Below are 22,465 nucleotides of genomic sequence, written 5' to 3'. Positions count from 1 at the left end.
GCTGATGTCTTTCAAATCCCTTTGCAAAAATCAAGAACGGAGGGTTTTGATTTTATTTGAAAAATTATGACACAATTAAATCAATTTGCTTCAATGTTAATTAAAAGTTTTATAAAGCATTAGTAGTGTTTACTGGTGTTTCCTTATCTTATGGTGGTGCCATGTGCTACATCTTAGTACCAAGTAGTGAAGAGCCTAATAAGTGCCCAATTGGGAAGGTTACTTCTACAGTTTTCTTAAGGAGTACAAATGCAGTGCTCATTACGTTTTCACAGAAACAACTGGGAAAGTAATTGGTTAATTATTTCAAGTTGAATTAACTGATACAGAATCCGACACTGTTCATCTGACCTGATTGATTTTACGATACAAACACAAGCAAGACTGACATTGGCCATTGATGCAGAACATAGTGAGCAGTGGGGCATATCTTCATTCATTAAGTGCAGCGAAATTACATGACGAGTGACTACCATTCACTATACACATGAGGCATTTCTAAAATACACTTCATTAAATGAAAATATACAAAGTAAGTCATGTTTGTCTGCCTGAGCACTTAATGAAATTACGTGCATGTTATGTAATCTTTAGCCTTTTTTTATAAAGTTACTTTTACTGCTGTGGACCAAATGCTGCTTTTACTCATACCGTAAATATTGATTGAATACAGTCATTAGCATATTGTCATATAATTGATTGTATTTCAACAGTTACATATTATCACATAGATCCCTTTTTTGGTATGGAACAGAAATTTAAGAAAAGGTTAATAGGTCTTTCTTTTTTGGGGACTCCAGAAGAAATCCATTTTTTCTGTGGGGATGTGTTTTATCGAGTTGGACTATCAACCTACTCACCCACTCAATTTCCAAAGTGCTAGAGAGACATGGAGTCACAAATACAGAAACAACAGGTAGACCAAAAGTTAGTTTGTTGCAGTAATCTCTTTTATATCTCGGACAGAGATCCTAAAAAAAAAAAAAAAATGACAACCCGGTGGTGATGGAGATGAAGCATCATCAGCCTGCGATTTCAGTAGGCTCTGTCACCAGTTTAGAGCCGTCCCAAACGGTCTTGAACTGCTCCGGTACTGGATACTCCCTCTGTGGAATAACCAAGAAACCAACCGTGAATGCAACTGTGAAACAACAACTACACACAGGTAAGATTCAGAGGACAACTGGCTTAACACATCTACAGAGACAACACTTCCAGATCATTCCAGACACTCACATATTCCTCGTCTTGTGGAATCAGGATGTTCATCTCAGAGCTCTTGGCACTGACGATGTCACAGTGGAGGGAGTCCTTGCTGAGGTACACCTGGCAGCCCTCCGTCGTATTGATGGAAATGGTGGGAACTGTTCCCAACACCTATAGAAGGACATCTTGCAATTACCCATGTGTGGCGCAATTGGCCCAGAATTAAAAAGCAACAACAAACGACTGATTCAAATGACATTCAGAGGCCCTAAAACCAGAAATCCTCCCAATTTTAGATATATGTTTATATACAAGATAGATAACCCTGAACTTAGAGTCCTTTGCGGCCCATGTGTTCGATAAATGTTTTTTCTCACCTGTAACTGAATTCCTTTGGAGTTGATGATCTCCACAATCCCAACGACATTTTCGAAAACCAAACCCAACTTCTTGCAGTTGTCTGAAGGGATTCAACCCACATTAAGACAGTCAGAATCCGAAATTATGAATTTAAATGAAAACATCTCAGTCTATCTTCCGTCTGCTCACCTATGATGATGGAGTTTATTTTGCCCTTTATCTGCACTGTGGAGTTGTTGCAGCCAAAAACGTAGACAACTTGTGAGAGCTGCGTCTCCTCAATCGTCAGGTCGTGTTTCTGCTCAAAGTTCTCCTGCAACCACAATGAGACAGATTCAGTCGATAAAACAAGACTTACCACCAGGTGAGTATATAATATCTTCCTTAATATTTCGTTAAAAAGAAAGAAAGACATTTCACATACCACCCTCCATTTTTTCCCCTCGAGCTCCAGCAGAGGGTTTTTTTTCTGGACCGCTGCTCTGGGCGAGTTTACGGTGCCTGGGGACTTGGTTTTGGTCGCAGTTGCATGCGAACGCAGATTGGCGTTCTTATGGGTCTTCTTTTCATCCGACACATGCTTCAGACCTACAGGTGGAAGACATGAGGGGAAGTGACATATGCACATGCAGGGATGTAGTAGAAAACTTACAGACCTTAAATGTTCTGTATTTATTTAATATAATTGCTTAAAACAGTGCGTTGTCATGACATTAACAGAAATATCGCAGGGCATGAGTCATCTAGGAGTCATCAACGGGAGCTACAGTACGTCCTTTTCATGCATATCGTATAACCTTTATCCAACCCACCTTTAGTGATGTCCATGCCCTGGTTGAGCTGGGCAAAAAGTTCAGAGTGTTGGGCCACCGCTCTGTCCGCCTGAGGCTGGGAGTCATCATCAGTGAAGACCGGAGGAGGGCCGGGGGGAGGAGGCGGAGGAGGACAGGAAGGAGCACTGGGGCGCGCAAAAAGAGGAGGAGCGATGGGGCCCTGGACGGTAGAAAAAGGCAAATGTCAGATAGAGACCACACACCACAGGCAGTTCTTTTGTGGATAACATATCTCTCCAGCAGGGGGAGTACAGCACAAGAAATATCTTCAAGCTCGCCTTTGCTCCATTAGACGTGGTGAAGGTTATTATGTCCTGTTCTGGTGATGTTTTCACTGGGTAGAATATTCAAACTCACAAAAATTTAACAAATTTCAATATTCAAGACATCTCATGCATTATTTGACAAAGATGAATCTACCTGAAATGTTCCCTCTCTCTTTGGAAACTTGGATATTTGCTAGAATTTAAATACAGCTTTGAACAGTGTCTGTATGATCAGTGTTCTGTTCATCTCAAGTCCACCTCAATGTGTCTGTAATGAACAGCCACTTTGGTTGATCTGATGAGCTGTGTAAAGTGAAAGTGCACGGCCACCGACTGACTAATACGATGAACAGAAGCACAGGCACACAGACACACACACACACAGTCTGAGGACCTTGCACAGCTGCCGGACACACACACACACACCTATCACAGCAGTTCAACTGTCACTTTCCGCGCTTCTGGGTACAGCTGAGCCGACTTGATCTTTGACTGGAGGCACATGTGTCGTGAATATCACTGCTGAACAATGCGGACCTGTTACACTAAACGGCTCAGCGCATGCCACTGGATTAGAAGCAGCATGTGTGTGTTCATGCATGGCTGTAAAACCATCTGACTGCTCCTTTGTGTTCATGGCTGCTTGTGTGTTTGTTTGTGTTCAGGTCTATGCAACACATTTGTCTGAAGCAGAGAAACACTGCGCATTTTTGTTTGAGGGAATTCTTAAATTATAAGGGACTTTTGGTACCAATTAATTGTAATTGGAAACTATTTTGATAATCGGTAAATCATTGATGTCATTTTTAAAGCTAAAATGCCAAATTCTCACTTCATACAGATTCTAAAATTTGGGAATCTGCTGCTTCTATTTTTGTTATTTATATTTTAGGATTGTTAGTAGATAGCTATTTCACAACTTAAGTTTGAGATATGAAGTGAAGCTGTGATGGACAGTCTTGACCCCAAAGGTTTTCTCATCCAGAATGTACTTAACTGATCAGAGGCCTACAGGAGCGAGAGGACTAACATTATCAACTCAGTGGGACAAATTGTAAAAATAAATGAAAATAATTTTGATTCCTGTCTTTTTTTCAAAATTCCTTCTTGCCATAGGCCTGATCGGGAGCGTATGGACTAATGGGATTAGCAGTGTGTGTTTGTGTGTGTGGTTGTAAAGCCACCTCTACACTCACCGGCCACTTTATTAGGTACCCCATGCTAGTAACGGGTTGGACCCCCTTTTGCCTTCAGAACTGCCTCAATTCTTCGTGGTATAGATTCAACAAGGTGCTGGAAGCATTCCTCAGGGAGTTTGGTCCATATTGACATGATGGCATCACACAGTTGCCGCAGATTTGTCGGCTGCACATCCATGATGCGAATCTCCCGTTCCACCACATCCCAAAGATGCTCTATTGGATTGAGATCTGGTGATTGTGGAGGCCATTTGAGTACAGCGAACTCATTGTCATGTTCAAGAAACCAGTCTGAGATGATTCCAGCTTTATGACATGGCGCATTATCCTGCTGAAAGTAGCCATCAGAAGTTGGGTACATTGTGGTCATAAAGGGATGGACATGGTCAGCAACAATACTCAGGTAGGCTGTGGCGTTGCAACGATGCTCAATTGGTACCAAGGGGCCCAAAGAGTGCCAAGAAAATATTCCCCACACCATGACACCACCACCACCAGCCTGAACCGTTGATACAAGGCAGGATGGATCCATGCTTTCATGTTGTAGACGCCAAATTCTGACCCTACCATCCGAATGTCGCAGCAGAAATCGAGACTCATCAGACCAGGCAACGTTTTTCCAATCTTCTATTGTCCAATTTCGATGAGCTTGTGCAAATTGTAGCCTCAGTTTCCTGTTCTTAGCTGAAAGGAGTGGCACCCGGTGTGGTCTTCTGCTGCTGTAGCCCATCTGCCTCAAAGTTCGACGTACTGTGCGTTCAGAGATGCTCTTATGCCCACCTTGGTTGTAACGGGTGGTTATTTGAGTCACTGTTGCCCTTCTATCAGCTCGAACCAGTCTGGCCATTCTCCTCTGACCTCTGGCATCAACAAGGCATTTCCGCCCACAGAACTGCCGCTCACTGGATGTTTTTTCTTTTTCGGACCATTCTCTGTAAACCCTAGAGATGGTTGTGCGTGAAAATCCCAGTAGATTAGCAGTTTCTGAAATACTCAGACCAGCCCTTCTGGCACCAACAATCATGCCACGTTCAAAGTCACTCAAATCACCTTTCTTCCCCATACTGATGCTCGGTTTGAACTGCAGGAGATTGTCTTGACAATGTCTACATGCCTAAATGCACTGAGTTGCCGCCATGCGATTGGCTGCTTAGAAATTAAGTGTTAACGAGCAGTTGGACAGGTGTACCTAATAAAGTGGCCGGTGAGTGTATATGCCAGCCTGTGCATGTTGGTGCATAAGTGTGTCACCAAACCCCTATCTGATCAGCAGATGACGGCTGTTTTAAAGGGGCACCAGCCCTGCAGTTTATGTTACGGCTCAGGCTGTACGTGCACACAGACTCTTTGTCGGGGTGTTTCTGTGAAGAAAACCTCCATTCAAGTGAACCCTGAGGACCACCTGTTGGTACCACACACTCCTGTCCTTGTACGTACACACACACCCACACACACACACACACACACTTTAGCTCTGTCATTTCACTTCAGGGACAACAGCTGATACACGAACAGCGTCTGCAAGCTCTCAAGTTTCTTAATGCATGCACAGCTGTCGAGCATTAGCTTCACCTAAGGTTTTGACCTACTCATTTGATGTTAAAGGAGCTGTTTAAAATGTTGTGATGCTAGTTAGATGAGACAGGAGTGTTACTGGAGCAGAAGCTACAGCTCACAGCCACTTAGATATGTAACTTGGCATAAAGAATTGATACACGGGGAAACAACATTGCATCTGATGAAGTTTACAATTTGTATAATTAGTCCAGTATTGAGGTAACACGCTGCATATGTCTGAAATGTAATCGGCCCGGGAAAATCTTCAGTGCCATTTTGCATGGCGAAATTAACTAAATAAGATGGAATGTCCGTATCAATCTTTATGCTGAGCAAAATGAAGCCTGTCTTCTGATTAAAAAGTCATGTTTACCCTAAAAACACACAGACATAATACTGGAATTGTTCTCCAAAACTTTACCGTCATGTACAGCGAAATCTAAATCAAATTATACAAAATTAAATAGTAAAATTGTTCCTTCAAGAGGGAAATTGCACCATAACTGAAAAAGATGAGAAACCCTTCAAGCTAACCAGGAGAAAAAAAAGGTCAAGTGTGTGTGGAAGGATTTGGTTGCGGGCCATCACAATCTCTGGGATCTAGTGAGTGTGAGTGCAGAGTAGTCCCAGAGCTGACATCCATAAACAGAAGTGTGTGTGGGAGGTTTTGGGAGCTCTATGGAACACCGCAGGGTGCAGCTACCGGCGAGAAGCTCATTCATTCATTCATGCTCTCTGCAGTGATTTATGTAACTGGCTGCTGCATAACTAAAAATGGAAGTGTACGCAAATAGCAGGAGTTAATCTGAGCTCTGATGTAAAAATATCAAGGCCTGTGAATGGAAACTAGATGAGAATACAGATATTATAATAAACAAGTTGTTGCAGGTGTAATGCATAGTTCATGGCAAGTGTTAACTTTTGGAGGCAAAGTATCTGTACTCACACTCTTGCTCCACACCAGTCCTGTGGTGTGGTGCTGCTTGATGAAGGACTGCATCTCGGTCCAGATTGAAAGGTAAGAGCGCACCCAGTCTACGTGACGCCTGTCCCTGTGGAGGTTGGCGAGAGACGTGATGGTCAGATGAAAGGAAAACGGAAGGTGGGACGCAGCAGATCGAGGGAGTGCAGGAGACAGGAGACGAGTGGACGGGTTAAAGCAGAAAATCATGAAAATTTAAGTGATTTACTGACAAACTTTCTCATGATGCATCTTTCTGGAATATTGCATGTTGCTTTATTTGGTGGACAAAAAAATATCACAAAATGAAACAACCAAGAAGTTTAAGAACAGAAACTGTTGAAGCTCAGTTTTTTTTGGTCTCAGTGTAATTGATGCTGCTTTTAAATACAAAAAAAAAACGTAAACTCAACGTTCCCTGTGATGAATTACACTAGTCTGCATGTTTACTTTATAGCATAGTATATAGTGTCAGCAGTAAAGGATTTATCCTGCATGAATTAATCATCGCTGTTGTGGTTTTGATAGAATTAGAAAGACTTACGTTTCCTTGTAGTCCTTCAGCACTCTGTTGGTGTAGAAGGTTGCAGCATCGTTCATCTCCTTCACATACGGACCCGGCTTCTGACTCTGAGAGGCATGAAAGGTAATTAGAAGCGACTTAACTCATTGTGAATGTGGCGGAGGCACTATGAAGTCGAAACCTTCTGATACGATTGTCTGAAAAAAAAAAGCTTTTGTCCATCAGCAGCATTTGTCTTCATTTAAGAGCAAAACGCAGAAGAGGTCATTAAGAAGGGAAAAGTGCCTTTCTGACAGCAACGAACACTGACCAGAGCCTGCTCGAGAGGGTTTTTCTTTAAGTACCCAAGTGGAAAAGCATCGATCTTAATCTAAATTATATTCATCCCTCAACAACAGAACAAGAAGAAGAAAAAATGTTTTAGTCTGACGAGAAACAGAGTGATGAGAGGATACTGGATTTAAAACATGGTATGCTGTGTTTAGTTATACTAATCTATCCTTCATGTGTTAATAGGATGCAATATTGCAATCAACGGAGCCGTATGTAAGATTCTGAGCATCAATTGAGCAGCAAACATATGTAAATATATAGAGGATTAATGTCTAAGGAGAAAATGAATCTCCCTCTACGACTCCTTTCTTTGATGACATGACATTTTACTTTGGATTACAAATCGTCTTAGTCTACTTTGGTGTCCATCATCCATTTATATACATGTGTTTATGTGATTTTTATTGGTTTTCATATGAAACGCCTGTTCTTAAATGTGTTTTCCTCTTTTTATTTGTGTGTGTATTCTCTTCCTTACCACGGCCACCCAGCCGAGGGCGGGGATGCTCTCGCTGACGGCTGACAGGTGGTTGAAGAGGCTGCTGCCGCGGTTTCGTTCGCGGAAGCTCTGGATTTCCTGGATGTGACCCGAAATCGGCTTCAGCAAGTCGTGCAACTCCGTCTGCAGAGGAAGAAGTTATTAGAACGAGCAGAAGGAGGTGTCAGCGGGAGAGACGAGTGGGTCGAGATGAAAGAACAAAGTGGAGCGGTAGGAAATTTGGACTTTTAAACAACACGTTGGTTTAAAATCAAATCACAAAAAGCCCCGGGAGCAAGAACACCAGTTAGATAACTTCTTTAGCGAAACACAACGGCCTCTTTCTCCTTCGACATAGCTTAGATGCTTTAGTTTTTACAACTCCAACGTTGTTTCCCCTCCCGACCATACCCAGGTGTGTCTCGCTGCCAGTCAGTAATTCCTAAACTAGGCTACAGGACAGCAACTCATTTTATTAGCCGGAGCTTTTTTCCATCGGATCTTCCAGATCCCAGCAACAGTATAGCCCGTCTCCCAGCTCTCGGCTGCCCTCCCCGTCGCCTCGTTCTTGAGACATTCCTCTGTTCATGGGGAGATCCCTCTGGCCTTGTAAGGCATACTGCTCCTCTAGTGTTTACAGTTTACCTATCACACATGGACCCGCACACATAGACCCAGGAACACAATGTTTCATTTGGGGAATTGCTGCTGCAGTTTTCTCCTTCTGATCTGGAGTGAACCAGCTGCTATGGGAAACATTTACTGTTAATGTGACAAGAGTGTTTCTTCATTCAGATGAGAAGCTGCAGAACACGCTCCGATACTGAAGTAGCATTGAGATAAGCCAAGAGTATGTCGGTAACCTGATGTGTGGTGAAGTATCTCTAGCTGCGAAGTGCTGGGTTTACTCCATTTGTGTGCCAAGGTGTGTGTGTTTAAACATTTAAAAGTATTCTTTGTATAGTACTCATAGACTGTAGGTGGGACACAGTGCTGTATACGCCTGCGTGCAAAGTAGCAGAGGTAGATGTTCTCCTTTCCCCCCCCCCAAAAAAATTCCTCTTCCAATGATTTGCACATGATCTCGATAAGCTGAGGTAGACGCTCCGTTCCCTGATCTAAATCCATCTAATATGTGTGTGCGAGGAGATTCAAAGCAGTTTATCTCCCCTCTCCAATGCAGCGACCATACTGGGTTTACTAAGCACAAATGGATGATGAGGGTGATTTGAGGTAACAAGAATAGAAACAATAAAAAGTATTTAATTTACTGATTATACAGAAGATTATTAATTCTGAATTGTCTATCAAATGTGCAAAGATCCTGTAAAATTACCACTTAAACTATGACCTTGAAATATTCAGTTTACACAATAAATAATAATTAAATCTTGAGATTTAAGTCGGAATCAGCATATACAGCATTTTTGCTTGAAAATAATAATAATAGAACTAATTGTTAATTAAAAATGGTTAGAATGGTAGATTCAACTAACAGATAAATCAAATGATACTTTCAGCACTATATTTTATGTGAAAATTAATAAAGAGCAAAGACACATTCTCTGCCATCCAATAGCGTCCATTACAACCACCTGTCTCTTTCCACATCGCAACCGAGTCCTTGCGGCTCCCATTGAGAGTAGGACTTGTATTCTGTGAGTCCCTGGACTTCCCCTCACTCAATCATGCTGCTCAGTGAGAGGAGACACAAATATAGCTGTATTCCCAAGTGCACTGTAACCTGAAAATATTCTGCCAAGATTACACACTAGCATCAAATCCAAACAGGAATCACCTTGTGGTGGCGGGCGTGGTTTCGGCTCGGCTGCAGAGGGAGAAAGAGGGGGAGTGGCTCGGGGAATGGTGACAGCTGGAGGTGATGAACCTCCAGCTGAGAACAATTGAATGAATGCTTCCCGGTCTACTTAAGAGGGACGGGAGCGAGTGAGAGGGTTGGTGGAGGCGAGAGCAAGCCGGAGAGACAACAATAAAAACGATTTCCGACGGTGAACCAGTGTCTGTGGGTCATTCCGTTCCCCCCTATAGTAACCCAGTTGTTACAGTGGCGCCCAACGGGGAGGGGGGACAATGATGGACGACAAAACGCAGGAGATGCCGACCCAACCGTTTGTGGCGCTGGGCCGGATGATCGGGGAGCTGGCGGCGGTCCAGCGCGACCAGGCGGAGACCAACCGTCGGTTCCTGGGGGCGCTCCAAGCCCAGGTGGGGAGACAAGCCCAGGTGTTGGAGCAGCTCGTGGGGCGGCCCGCCGCACCCCCGCCGGCGCCCGGGATGGCGGCGTTGGCCGGGCTGACACTCCACCGGCTGACAACGGAGGATGACGTCCAGACATACCTGGAGGCCTTCGAGGCGACGGCGGAGGCGTGTGGCTGGCCGGAGGACGAGTGGCCGGTGCGGCTGTTACCGCTCCTGACGGGGGAAGCGCAGACGGCGGCCATGGGACTCCCACCGGCGGCACGACGGGAGTATGCGGCCATCCGGAAGGCCGTGGTAGACAGGCTGGGACTGCTCCCGGAGGACCACCGCCGCCGGTTTCGCGAGGCCAGGCTGGGGCCGGAGGACCGGCCGTTTTCATACGGACAGCGGCTCCTGGACGCCGCGGCCAGATGGTTGCTCCCGAACGGGCCGGGGGGGGGCGCAGGCCGTAGTGGAAAAGGTGGTGTTAGAGCAGCTGATGGCGGGGCTCCCGGAACGGACGGCGGCGTGGGTGCAGTGTCACCGACCCCCGACCGTGGAGGCGGCGGTTACCCTGGCCGAGGACCATCTGGCGGTGCATCCCAGCGGGGGAGGAAGACAGCCGGGGCCAGCGGAGCGACCCACACCGGCCCCGCGACAGGCCGCGTTCCCCCCGGCATACTACCCACGGACAGGAGAAGACGGCGGCGCCATTCCCAACCCACGGGGAGTGCAGCCGGGGCCAGCGGAGCGACCCACACCGGCCCCGCGACAGGCCGCGGTCCCCCCGGCATACTACCCACGGGCAGCAGCAGACGGCGGCGCCATTCCCAACCCACGGGGAGTGTCTCAAACGCCAGGGCAGGCGTGCTGGAGGTGCGGGCAGCCGGGACACCTCCGGAGAGATTGCCCGCTGATGGAGGTGGGGCAGGTGATCCGGGTTGCCGGCGCCCCAGCACCCTCCCCCGGCCCGGGAGCGACGTACCGCGTTCCGGTAAGAATCCAGGGGGGTATACGCCAGGCGATGATTGATTCGGGCTGTTCACAGTCTATGATCCATCAGAGCCTGGTTCGGCCCGGGGCATTGGTGGAGGCATCGCGGGTGAGGATTAGGTGTGTGCACGGGGACATTCACGAGTATCCCATGATATCCGTAGAACTTAGGTCCAGGGGAAAAAAATATAGGATAAAGGTCGCGGTTAGCTCCCACCTGACGCACCCCGTAATTTTGGGAACGGATTGGGAGGGATTTAACACACTAATGGGGCAGGCTGCGGGGGTGCGTTCACGGCCGACAGGGATATGCGGTACGTGTGCGGTGCTCAGCGGTGACGCGAGGTCGTCCGACGCTGCCGAGGGGGAGGGGGAACCGGCGGAGCCTCCCGTGGAGACTCCGGCGGTTCCCGAGTTCCGCTCCATGGAAGATTTTCCACTCGAGCAGTCTCGTGACGATACTCTACGCTCAGCCTACGACCAAGTGATAAAAATTGATGGTCATCTGGTGCGCCCTGACGCAGCACAGTCGTATCCGCACTTTTCGTTGATTAGGGACAGGCTGTATAGAGTGAGTCGTGACACTCGGTCGGGGGAGGAAAACACCCAGTTGCTGGTGCCGAAAAGCCGCCGGGAAATGATTTTCCAGGCGGCTCATTATAATCCGATGGCGGGTCACATGGGATACGGGAAGACACTAGACCGGATAATGACCCGATTTTATTGGCCAGGCATCCGGGGAGACGCGCGCCGCTGGTGTGCGTCCTGCCCGGAATGTCAGTTAGTCAATTCACCAGCCATTCCGAGGGCCCCGTTGCGGCCTCTGCCTTTGGTGGAGGTTCCGTTCGAGCGAATCGGCATGGATTTAATCGGGCCATTTCACCGGAGCTCACGCGGATATCGCTTTGTGTTGGTCCTCATGGATTACGCAACACGATATCCGGAGGCAGTGCCATTGCGCAATATCTCTGCAAAGAGCGTCGCGCAGGCTCTGTTTCAGGTCATCTCCCGGGTTGGAATCCCGAAAGAGATTCTAACAGACCAGGGCACCTCGTTCATGTCGCGCACACTGAGAGAACTTTACGGGTTACTAGGCATTAAGTCGGTCCGCACAAGCGTTTACCATCCCCAGACTGACGGGTTGGTGGAACGTATGAATAGGACGCTGAAGTCTATGATCCGTAAATTTATTAGCGAAGATGAACGTAATTGGGACCAATGGCTTGATCCTCTGCTGTTTGCAGTTCGGGAGGTCCCCCAGGCCTCCACCGGGTTTTCTCCCTTTGAACTTTTGTTTGGCAGATCACCAAGAGGGGTGCTGGACCTTATTAAAGAAAGCTGGGAGGAAGGTCCGAGCCCCGGTAAGAACGAGATCCAATACGTCCTGGACCTGAGAGCAAAGCTCCACACACTGGGTAGGATGTCACGGGAGAATTTGCTCCAGGCCCAGGAACGACAACAACGGCTGTACGACAGAGGAGCCAGGCTGCGAGAATTCACACCGGGAGAAAAGGTACTTGTATTACTTCCTTCTTCCAACTCAAAACTCCTGGCTAAGTGGCAAGGGCCCTTCGAGGTCACACGCCGGGTGGGGGATGTCGATTATGAGGTGGTGCGGTCTGACAGGGGCGGTGCTACACAAATATACCACCTGAACCTCCTGAAAGCCTGGAGGGAGGCGGAGTCTGTTTCTCTGATTTCCACAGTATCGGAAAGAGAGGACCTGGGGCCGGAGGTGCCAAAAGCGGCCAATCCCACCCCGCTCCCGTGTGAGGCCCGGCTCTCTGAGGACCAGAGGGCAGACGTGGCCCAGTTGCAGAAGCGGTTTGCTGATGTGTTCTCCCCCCTGCCAGGCCGGACCGACCTGATAATGCACAGAATCGAGACTCCCCCGGGTGTTACTGTGAGGTCACGACCCTACAGACTGCCCGAACACAAAAGAAAAGTAGTTCGGGAAGAATTGGCGGCTATGTTGGAGATGGGAGTAATAGAAGAGTCCAACAGCGCCTGGTGCAGCCCCATCGTTCTGGTGGCCAAGAAAGATGGGGCCGTGCGGTTCTGCGTGGACTATCGCAAGGTGAATAACGTATCACGATTCGATGCCTACCCAATGCCCCGGGTCGACGAACTCCTGGACCGGCTGGGCACTGCACGTTTCTTTACGACCCTGGATTTGACTAAGGGCTACTGGCAGATTCCCCTGTCGTCAGAGTCCAAAGAGAAAACGGCTTTCTCCACTCCGTATGGTTTGTACCAATTTACCATGCTTCCCTTTGGCTTGTTCGGTGCCCCGGCCACATTCCAGCGCCTCATGGACAAGGTGCTGCGTCCGCACGCCGCATATGCAGCTGCGTACCTGGACGACGTAATCATCCACAGCACCACCTGGGCGGAGCATGTGCGGCGGGTGGACGCGGTGCTGGCGTCGCTGAGGCGGGCCGGGCTCACCGCCAACCCGGGGAAGTGTGCAGTTGGACGGAGGGAGGTACGGTATCTGGGGTACCACTTGGGGGGGGGGCAGGTGCGCCCTCAGGTAGACAAGACGGCAGCTATTGCGGCCTGCCCACGCCCCAAGACGAAAAAAGAGGTGAGGCGGTTTTTGGGGCTGGCAGGTTACTACAGACGGTTCATCGCCGGCTTTGCGGACCTCACCAGCCCCTTGACCGACCTGACCCGGAAAGGTGCGTCAGATCCGGTCCAGTGGTCGGAGCAGTGCCAGCGGGCGTTTGAGACTGTGAAGCAGACTCTCTGTGGGGAGCCGCTCCTCCACACACCTAACTTTTCTCTCCCTTTTGTCCTGCAGACCGACGCATCGGACAGAGGGCTGGGGGCCGTTTTGTCCCAGGAGGTGGGGGGGGTCGACCGCCCCGTGGTTTACATCAGCCGGAAGCTGTCGGAGAGGGAGGCCAGGTACAGCACGGTGGAGAAGGAGTGCCTGGCCATCCGGTGGGCGGTGGACTCCCTGCGCTACTACCTCCTGGGACGCCCATTCACCCTCTGTTCGGACCACGCCCCGCTCCAATGGCTCCACCGCATGAAGGATACTAACGCCCGGATCACTCGGTGGTATCTGGCCATGCAGCCCTTTAACTTCAAGGTGGTCCATAGGCCGGGGACGCAGATGGTCGTGGCGGACTTCCTCTCTCGCCCTCTGGAGGGAGGGGGGGGGGAGTAAGCTAGGCCGGACGGCTCCCCGGCCTAAGTCGGGCGGTGGGGGTATGTGGTGGCGGGCGTGGTTTCGGCTCGGCTGCAGAGGGAGAAAGAGGGGGAGTGGCTCGGGGAATGGTGACAGCTGGAGGTGATGAACCTCCAGCTGAGAACAATTGAATGAATGCTTCCCGGTCTACTTAAGAGGGACGGGAGCGAGTGAGAGGGTTGGTGGAGGCGAGAGCAAGCCGGAGAGACAACAATAAAAACGATTTCCGACGGTGAACCAGTGTCTGTGGGTCATTCCGTTCCCCCCTATAGTAACCCAGTTGTTACACACCTCTTCATATTTTCCCTTCAGCAATTTGCCAGCTCCAGAGAGGCTACAATAATTAATTAATTCCTAGATTTTGATTGGGCAGCCCATCTCAGACAGCTGGCCTGGCTACCAGCACCTCTACAACTAACATGTTGTAATTCATGGTTTTAATTCAAACGAGTGTTTCTTCTTGCTGGAAGCAAAATTGCAAACAATTGGGCAGCTTCATGAAGCAGTTGGCTTATCACAAAGACAGTATTACTCAATTCAATATAAAACTTAACTAAAGCAGGTTTTTAAAGTCACAGACTTATGACATCATTGCTCACATTGACTTCTGCATCTGAACTAGTTTACATAGTGGATCATTTCTGAACTTAGATTAACAGAATGACGTGAATCCTTATTGATGTTTCTAAATGCAAATATAGACTTCCATGTGGCTGCATGGATAAGACGTCAGCGGAGGCAGGGACACAGAGCCGACAAAAGGTTCAAAAACTTTGGCTCAAATTATTTGAAGTGCAGTGTGTTGCAAAAGCACAGCGTCCGAGCCTTGACTCGCTAAACAAGCATTGGATCAAAGGTGGAGGGCGACAATGGGAGAACGACTGTAACTGTGCAAGTCTACAGTGTGTCTGAACTGCCAGACACACAACGCTAACAGGCCAACTTGAGGTCACATGAGAGAGAGGCTTACTTTATTTCACTCTAACTTTCTCTTTCTCACACACACACTCATACACACACACACACACACACAGGCTCAAATATAGAACATGCCCATAAAAAGTCAGAGAGCACAACGGGGGCTGCACTGCAGAGAAAGGCCAGAGGTTTGTTATCTGTGTGTGCGTGTGTGCGCGTGAGTCTGGCCACACACACTTTTGCTCATATGCCTGCTCTGCATTGTGGACTACAGATATAGGCATGAATGAGTGAGGTCGACAGGACAGGGGTTGCACTAATGATAGTTGTATGTGTGTGTTTGTGTGCGTGTGTGTGTGCGCGTGTGCGTGTGTACATTGAAGGGTTAATGGGTCATGTTGACTGTGAATAGAGAACTAAGCCTCAGCACCACTAGTCTCAACTGGACAATGAGTTTACTCAGAACATATTATTTTAATCACGCTTTTTAGTGTTGAACATGAACGCCTCGCACACCTTTCAACCTAATTAACCTTAATTTAAAAGGATATAGTGTTTTCTGATTACATGTCATTGGCAAGTCGTAAACATCATCTTCACCTCTCTTGGCTCCATCCATCTCTCTGTAAAACACTCACTCCTTCCTTGTTTGCATTTCTGACAATCACTGAATGCTCTTTTCACAGCCTCTTGACCAATGTCCTAACAGATAGGGAGTAATCACTTCCTGGTGGGCTCTACAAGCCCTGTAACACACACACACACACACACACACACACACACACACACACAATACAAACAGAAGGCCAATGGGATGATATCATATCAGCTTTCTCTCTCTCACACACACACACAGCCACAAAGTCGGTCCCCCTCCCTCCCCCGTCTCTATACGTGATCATGTTGGGAATGTGTTGTATTGGCATTTTCTTAGTCAAAGATCAGCGTAATCCCTCTGTGAACAGCCCGGTCTGCTGGGGAACACAAGAGGGGGGGAACTAGACTGACACGGCGCTCTCTATGTTGGATGGGAAACGTTGGATGCAGTTTGGTACGGAGTGTTGTGAGAGTTACACTGAGCATCACTTTGCAGCAGTTGAGTGAAAGCTGGTATCCCAGTCAATTATAATCATGTTACTTTGAAATATATTTCTAAAGTAATTTTATTGTTCATTAAATGATGTCATCAAAGGTCGAACACTGATATAAACCTGACATATCAGGTTCACTCTTGAGTGAATTTGCAGCAGTACCTGTGCAGGTTCCTGGTGCGCGGCGGCCATCTTGAGAAAAGCTCTCTGATCCTGCAGTGCGTTGTTGACCATGTCCGCCTGAAGGTCATAAAGGAGCAAAGTGAAACAGGTTAGTGTTTTAATACAGGGAATGTGAGAAGCTGAATGTAACAATATGATGTATGCTTGTAAAGGCAATGTTGCAACAGTGCAATGAAAAAAAAGTATTTTATTTTCTCATGTTTGAAATCTAGGCCGAAAATGAATGTGTCTTTGGCATGAAAACAAAGCTTAATAACACACACACACACACACACACACACACACAGCTTGGTTTTGTCCCCACCAGCTGTGTCCTGTGTGTGTTTGAGACCTTCAGTCTCGGGCCAAGGGAACCACCAGGGAGGCTTTGTCCATAAAAGGAGCTCTGTAAACTTAAAGAAACTACCTCTGGCTCTCGTACTCCCCCTCCTTCTCACCCTGTTCAGGGATGTTACATGGAGGTAGAGATCTTCTCTCAAGGTACAAAGGAAGAAATACAAGGGGACTTTTAGCTGTGATTTCTTTGGGCCTGCCTTTACTCTTGTGTTCTGGATTTATTAAAGGACATAACAGTGCTATCATTGCCAACTGACCAGAAAACACACTCACAGTCCTAATGGGAGTAGATGTCATTACCAAAAAAGAAAAGGTGGTCCACTAGTGTTTCAAAAAAATGTATGGTCAAAGTTCAGCCACACTCCCGTTCTTGGCTTCGTGGAGGACATGAAAGCTTGGATCATGACCCTCCCATACACTAACATCTCTACTGTGCAGTTTTCCAGTATCAATGTAAGCTGAAACTAAAGCAGGACAATAAATGTTGGTTTATAACTAAAATAAAAGCTGACACAGGCAGACTGCACTCGTTGCTCCACTAGTATCTGTGCTCCTTTAGAGAGGATGCTAAATCCTGTGAGCAACTCACCTTTATATTGCAAGTACAGGTACTTAACCGAACACAATTTAGAACCGAGGGCACCGTCTGGGGTTACACAAGGAGTTAAGCAGGTACTTCACAAAGTAGTACTTCCCTTCCACTAAGTTGAGGGACTTGGATGGATCTTGTTTAAAAACTCCTCACTGACCAAAGTATGTAAAATGGGTGTGCTTTATTGGGATTTTGGCAGCTGGACAGTAAGACTAAAGCCTTTGGAGAGGATACAGTGGGCGAATCAAACGCAACCTACGTGTTTCTCCACCTCCCTTCCTATGGCCCGGCTGCAGTTCAGGTACTCTGACAACGGACCTCTAAGTAGGACGTCAAAGGCCTCCACACACCGAGAGGAACCTGGAGAAACACAGAGAAACGGCTGCTCTTAGTTGAGCTTTCTCTTCATTTCATCCATTGCCTTGCCTTGGCGTGTTGTGGTACTACGTCTTGATTGAGGCGCACACTTGCCTCCATCGATGCCGTTGGCACAGTCGCCGTTGGCGATGCCGCTGGCCGCCTGCATGGTGATGGACATCTTCTCCAGGCGAGTCACAGCTCGCTCCAGCCGCTCCACTAATCCTTCCATGGTGACAGACCTAGAAACAAAAGAGTGGTTTCTCAAGCTGTGAGCTCTCTAATCTTGGGTATTTGTTTTGTGATATAGTACGTTGGTTCACTTCATTGATGGCACAATAAAAAGTGTTTCCCCCTTCTGAACGGGCAGATAAGAGATCAGCACATGGGTCCTGAGCAGAGGATGACTTGTGAGGGCTTAATCCCTGCTTAAAGTTCCCACGCCGCGGCCCCCTGTTTTCAAATAGCTGGCACATATCATTGCAGAGAGAAACTAAATGTGGCCAATGAAGTGGGGTCCCTGTTAAAGCCATCTGGCGCTCTGCCACCTCTGCCGTGAACACATGAATGTGTCACACAACTAGATTAAGAAAGGACAGAGACTGGAGCCATACAGAGAGGACAGACAGAATTGGGTGCAGTGGAATGAATGTAGAAGTCATTTTTAAGTCAAATCAAATGGGTTTTTGTTTTGATGAAAATGAAATGAAATAAAGGATCAAATTGATATATACGAATAATAATATACAACCACAGACTTCTGAAAAAATCCAAACAATTAATAAACTGCAAGTAATCTGTAATTTGTATTGGACATTCAACAGACATAATTATACAGGCTGTATCCAAACTCAGCTGAAATGTGCTGACACTGTTGTCAAGTTCATCTCACCACTATGAGATGAACCTCCAGCCGTAACCGAATCCCACTGAAACACATCGTATCTCTTCCACTCACACTGACCAGCCATATGCCTCGCCATGGGGCAATGCAGGCAATTAGTCAACAGAGTGTAATTCAATCCAGCAACCCTACGCATGTTTGCGCAAACTACTGCTAGGTAACACACACTTCCTAATCTGACACCCGCTACCTTCCTGTCCAACAAACAATCCAATGGTGTGAGCTGTATTCTGTTTTAGTCACTTTCCAAATGATCCATAAAAACACAACAGGAGGCATCACATGAACCAGGCTGTGAGCCTGTGAGAAACCACTCAGACGTGCCAGATGACAGTCGCAGGACTCAGCTGCTATTCCTGCCCTCCGGGTCACCACAGCCCGAAACCTGGAGAGCTCAATCGGCTGGAGCAGCATATAAAATGTTTCACATTTCGTCCATTTTTAGAGTGAGTATTGTCGTTTGAACATATGCAAAAAGTGCGGCACCGTGTCTGAAATTAAATACATCTTCTTATCGACAAATTTATATTATTTACATCCACAGATTGGATTGATTGTTGTAAGACCCAGAGGTGTGGACTCGAGTCATGTGACTTGGACTCGAGTCAGACTCGAGTCATGAATTTGATGACTTGAGACTCGACTCGACAAAACGTACAAAGACTTGCAACTCGACTTGGACTTGAATACCGATGACTCGTGACTTGACTTGGACTCGAGCCCTTTGACTCGAGAAGACTTGCTACTTCCCATGAAAACTGGGGGAAAACATTTTCACACCACCGCGCCGCTCTGTTTATCTGCATCTGTCAAAAAAATGTGCGCCACCTGAATGCAGAGAGCGCGCGCTGCCTGCACAACATCCAATCACTGCAGTCCATTTGACCGTATCAACGAGACAGCTCGTTCATGGTTACAAAAATCGGGATTTTTGAACCCGGATTCAGACTCCGATGGAAATCCTCGCCAACATTATCCCAACGTCCGTTTTAAAGTAGTGTAATGAGCTGAGTTAAAGTTATTAGTTAATCAGTTATGCAGATGTTGCATGTGTTCACGTTATGCTCCGTTACCAGCTGTAGTTACGCGAGACAACCCGAGTTTTGGGGGGCCGTGTATGCGGAAGTGTTCGTTCGGCGGTGACGGCCAAGTGACCGAAGTTGAGTTGTTTTATATAAATAAATGCAGCGGAGTTGCAAGCCAGTCATCGCCTCCTTATTTACGCTGCAGCATTGGGGTGAGCGTTACAGCACTATAACACAGTCACAGTCGATCCACCATTACCCTTCCCTTCGTAGTCTAGGTCTGTGAGGCAGCGCACCATCACCCAGGGTTCCCCGTCCCCACTATAATAAAAGGACTCGAAATGACTCGAAACTAAAATGGTACGACTTGTGACTCGACTTGAGACTTGTTGGCTGTGACTTGTGACTCGACTTGGGACTTGCTTCGTCTTTGACTCGACTTGACTCGGGACTCGAGGGCAATGACTTGAGACTTGCTTGTGACTTGCCTAACAGTGACTTGTTCCCACCTCTGGTAAGACCCCTTATTAACCAATTATGAATAAATACATTAGCAGTAGTTCATTAGTTTTTTGATCCCAGGAACAGAAGAGAGAAGTGGATTGAACCATCAATGGCTTACAAACGATGTACAACGACAAACAAACAACAAGTGTTTGTAGCCAAAGTAATTATTCCACGGATGCATTTCGGATGAGTGGAGTAGACATTAGTAGAACCCAGTAAGTGAACACATTCCTCCCTCTGTTCCAGCAGACAGGTGGGCCACAGCGTCTGCCACATACAGGACCCCAACCAACAGCTGAGAAAGCACACTTGTGACCAGCCTGCGTCCTGTGAACCCTGTGACCTGGTATCTGATCTGTGGGGCTATATTGGGCCGCAGCCTGCTGCTATGGACCCACTGTAAGATATAAGGAAATGTCACGAATAACCAAATGTAGGTCTAATGTAGGTCTAATGTAGGTGTCAAGGGCTTGTGCTACACTGTACAAGCAGACTAAAGTATATCCGTGTGTATGCTACAGCTGTACATATGGCCATTTAAAATGGACTGGGAATGGGAGCAGTCGGGTCCATAGCGGTCTGGGACATTTCAATCATGTCACGTGGTCTTCGTCAGCAGATGAGTTGCTTTTTATTTCCTTATTTTTTTGCAAGCAGTTGTGTTGTGTTTAAAAAAAAGTTGAGTTTCACCAAAGTTTTTCTGTCAACCTTCCAATATGGAGGAGGGGGGGGAGCCAATATAACAACTAAACGGTCCTTTAGGTGAGATTTGACAAACATCGACAGTTTGTGTCGCGCATTAAGATCCATGTTACGGTGTGGGCGGACCACAGGTGCTCATCCCGCGGGAACTCTCACACCCCAAAGATGACGCCTCGCCATAAAACATGGCTTACTGCTGGCATGCTGACAGGACCCTCACCGCCCCTCAAATCCGATGCGCAACGCCACACCGCACAAACGAGGCTAAAGGCAAAAAACAAACTCAATAAAAGCGCGGGTGGAGGTGATGTTTAACGCGCCGTTGCCCCTCCCCCTCGGCTCTACCAAAATTGAACAAAAACACGACATGGTAGAAAACAACTTACCCCCACCCCACCCACCTCCTCTGCTCCGCTTCGAGGGTCTACGGATGCGCTGCGCTCGATCGGTCGCCCTGAAGCCCGCGCGCTCACCCGGCTGCACGGACGCGGTGCGCAGAGACGAGCACCGTGACTCAGTGCCGCAGGAGCTCCTCCTGGGGAGGACGAGCACTTTACCCGGCAGGCAACGTGGCAGCATCGGACAGAGCTTGCTATAAATAGGCGAGAGATGTTGACGCCGGGGCGAAGCCTGCAGGAGGGAGGGGGGGGGTGAGGGGGAGTCTGGAGGGAATGGACCTGAACTCAGGACCTGAGCTAAGGCCAAGGCTTGACCCCCATACCCTCCTTTCCCTCCCCCCAAAAACCCCTCCAAAATGTGATAATTTACCATGTGGTGATGTATGGGATGCATGGTCAAAGTAGGCCAGCTCTGACATGCTGGGTGATGAGAGATATTAATGTAGAGTTAGGGTTTACACACACTTCCATAACGCCTCCATGGAAAGAAAACAATTTATTCAGTTATCCAATTTTTAGAAGGCCCATAGTGCACATTGCACTTTCTCTGTGATTGGTCTATTTTGACTTTAAGAGTTGCCAAAAGGGTTAGGCAACCTTCTGTGTGCTTTGCTCATTCTGTGTGCATTTTGCACATGGTCACCTGCTTATAATTAGCGTTTTTTATTGTATAGCGTACCTTATTACCAAGTAACACTGCAACATTTATATTACCATTTTATTCATAAACTTATCTTGGGTGCCCTTGGTTCCCGTTAGCACCCTCTTGCAGCTTTACATCATCAATTTAATAGAATAACCGCTTTATTTTGTTTTATCAAGAGATCCGATGCAATTAAGATAACTGAATCCCTCTCACGCCAGTTGATGCCACTTCCGTCTGGCAGGAGGCTGAGCTCCATCAGGACCAGGACCTTCCGCCACAAACAGTTTCTTCCCGTCGGCAGTCTGAGTCCTGACTGACTGACTCTGACATCCCTCTCCACCGGTCACTCCCTTCACACTCACACGCACATACACCTGTGTAGAGTATGGCCGGCTGTACGCTGGTGTACTTTATTTTTAAATTCCTTCTTATGCTTTATTTTTAAATTGTTTATTATTATACCTTGTCAAATTGGGTTTTTTTTTGCACAATGTTGTCTTATCTGTCTTGTTGTCCATTGTCTTACTGTCTGATGTTATGCACCAACCGCCAAGTCAAATTCCTTGTATGTCTAACATATTTTTGTAATAATTGTTTCCTGATTCCAGATTCCTGATAATGGCCTTGGCGTCCATGTTGTGTCATGATCTTTAGTCTTATTTTTCACCAAGGACCAACATACTCCCTGTAACCGAGTAAAAT

The 22,465-nt window shown here is 47.5% G+C and overlaps 1 protein-coding gene across 2 annotated transcripts; it reads right to left on the bottom strand.

Moving 5' to 3' along the window:
• Positions 1–35: 35 nt before the first annotated feature.
• Positions 36–21,310, bottom strand: cap2 (cyclase associated actin cytoskeleton regulatory protein 2). Of its 2 annotated transcripts, none has more exons than XM_037474283.2 (13): positions 21,106–21,310; positions 17,696–17,823; positions 17,484–17,584; positions 16,276–16,353; positions 7,717–7,860; positions 6,927–7,012; positions 6,368–6,473; positions 2,379–2,559; positions 1,991–2,154; positions 1,756–1,879; positions 1,584–1,666; positions 1,237–1,377; positions 36–1,106 (listed from the first exon to the last, which is right to left on the bottom strand). In XM_037474283.2, the coding sequence occupies exons 2-13, from the start codon at positions 17,811–17,813 to the stop codon at positions 1,023–1,025; spliced, it is 1,410 nt and encodes a 469-aa protein (XP_037330180.2). In that variant the 5' UTR covers positions 17,814–17,823; positions 21,106–21,310; the 3' UTR covers positions 36–1,022. The 2 variants fall into 2 exon arrangements, with proteins under 2 accessions (XP_037330180.2, XP_037330181.2); XM_037474284.2 differs by having other exon boundaries at positions 21,121–21,310.
• Between the last annotated feature and the right edge of the window lie 1,155 nt (positions 21,311–22,465).

This window comes from Pungitius pungitius, chromosome 17 (genome assembly GCF_949316345.1).
Source record: "Pungitius pungitius chromosome 17, fPunPun2.1, whole genome shotgun sequence".
NCBI classification, from domain to species: domain Eukaryota; kingdom Metazoa; phylum Chordata; class Actinopteri; order Perciformes; family Gasterosteidae; genus Pungitius; species Pungitius pungitius.
This window is presented reverse-complemented; position numbering and strand designations above follow the sequence as displayed.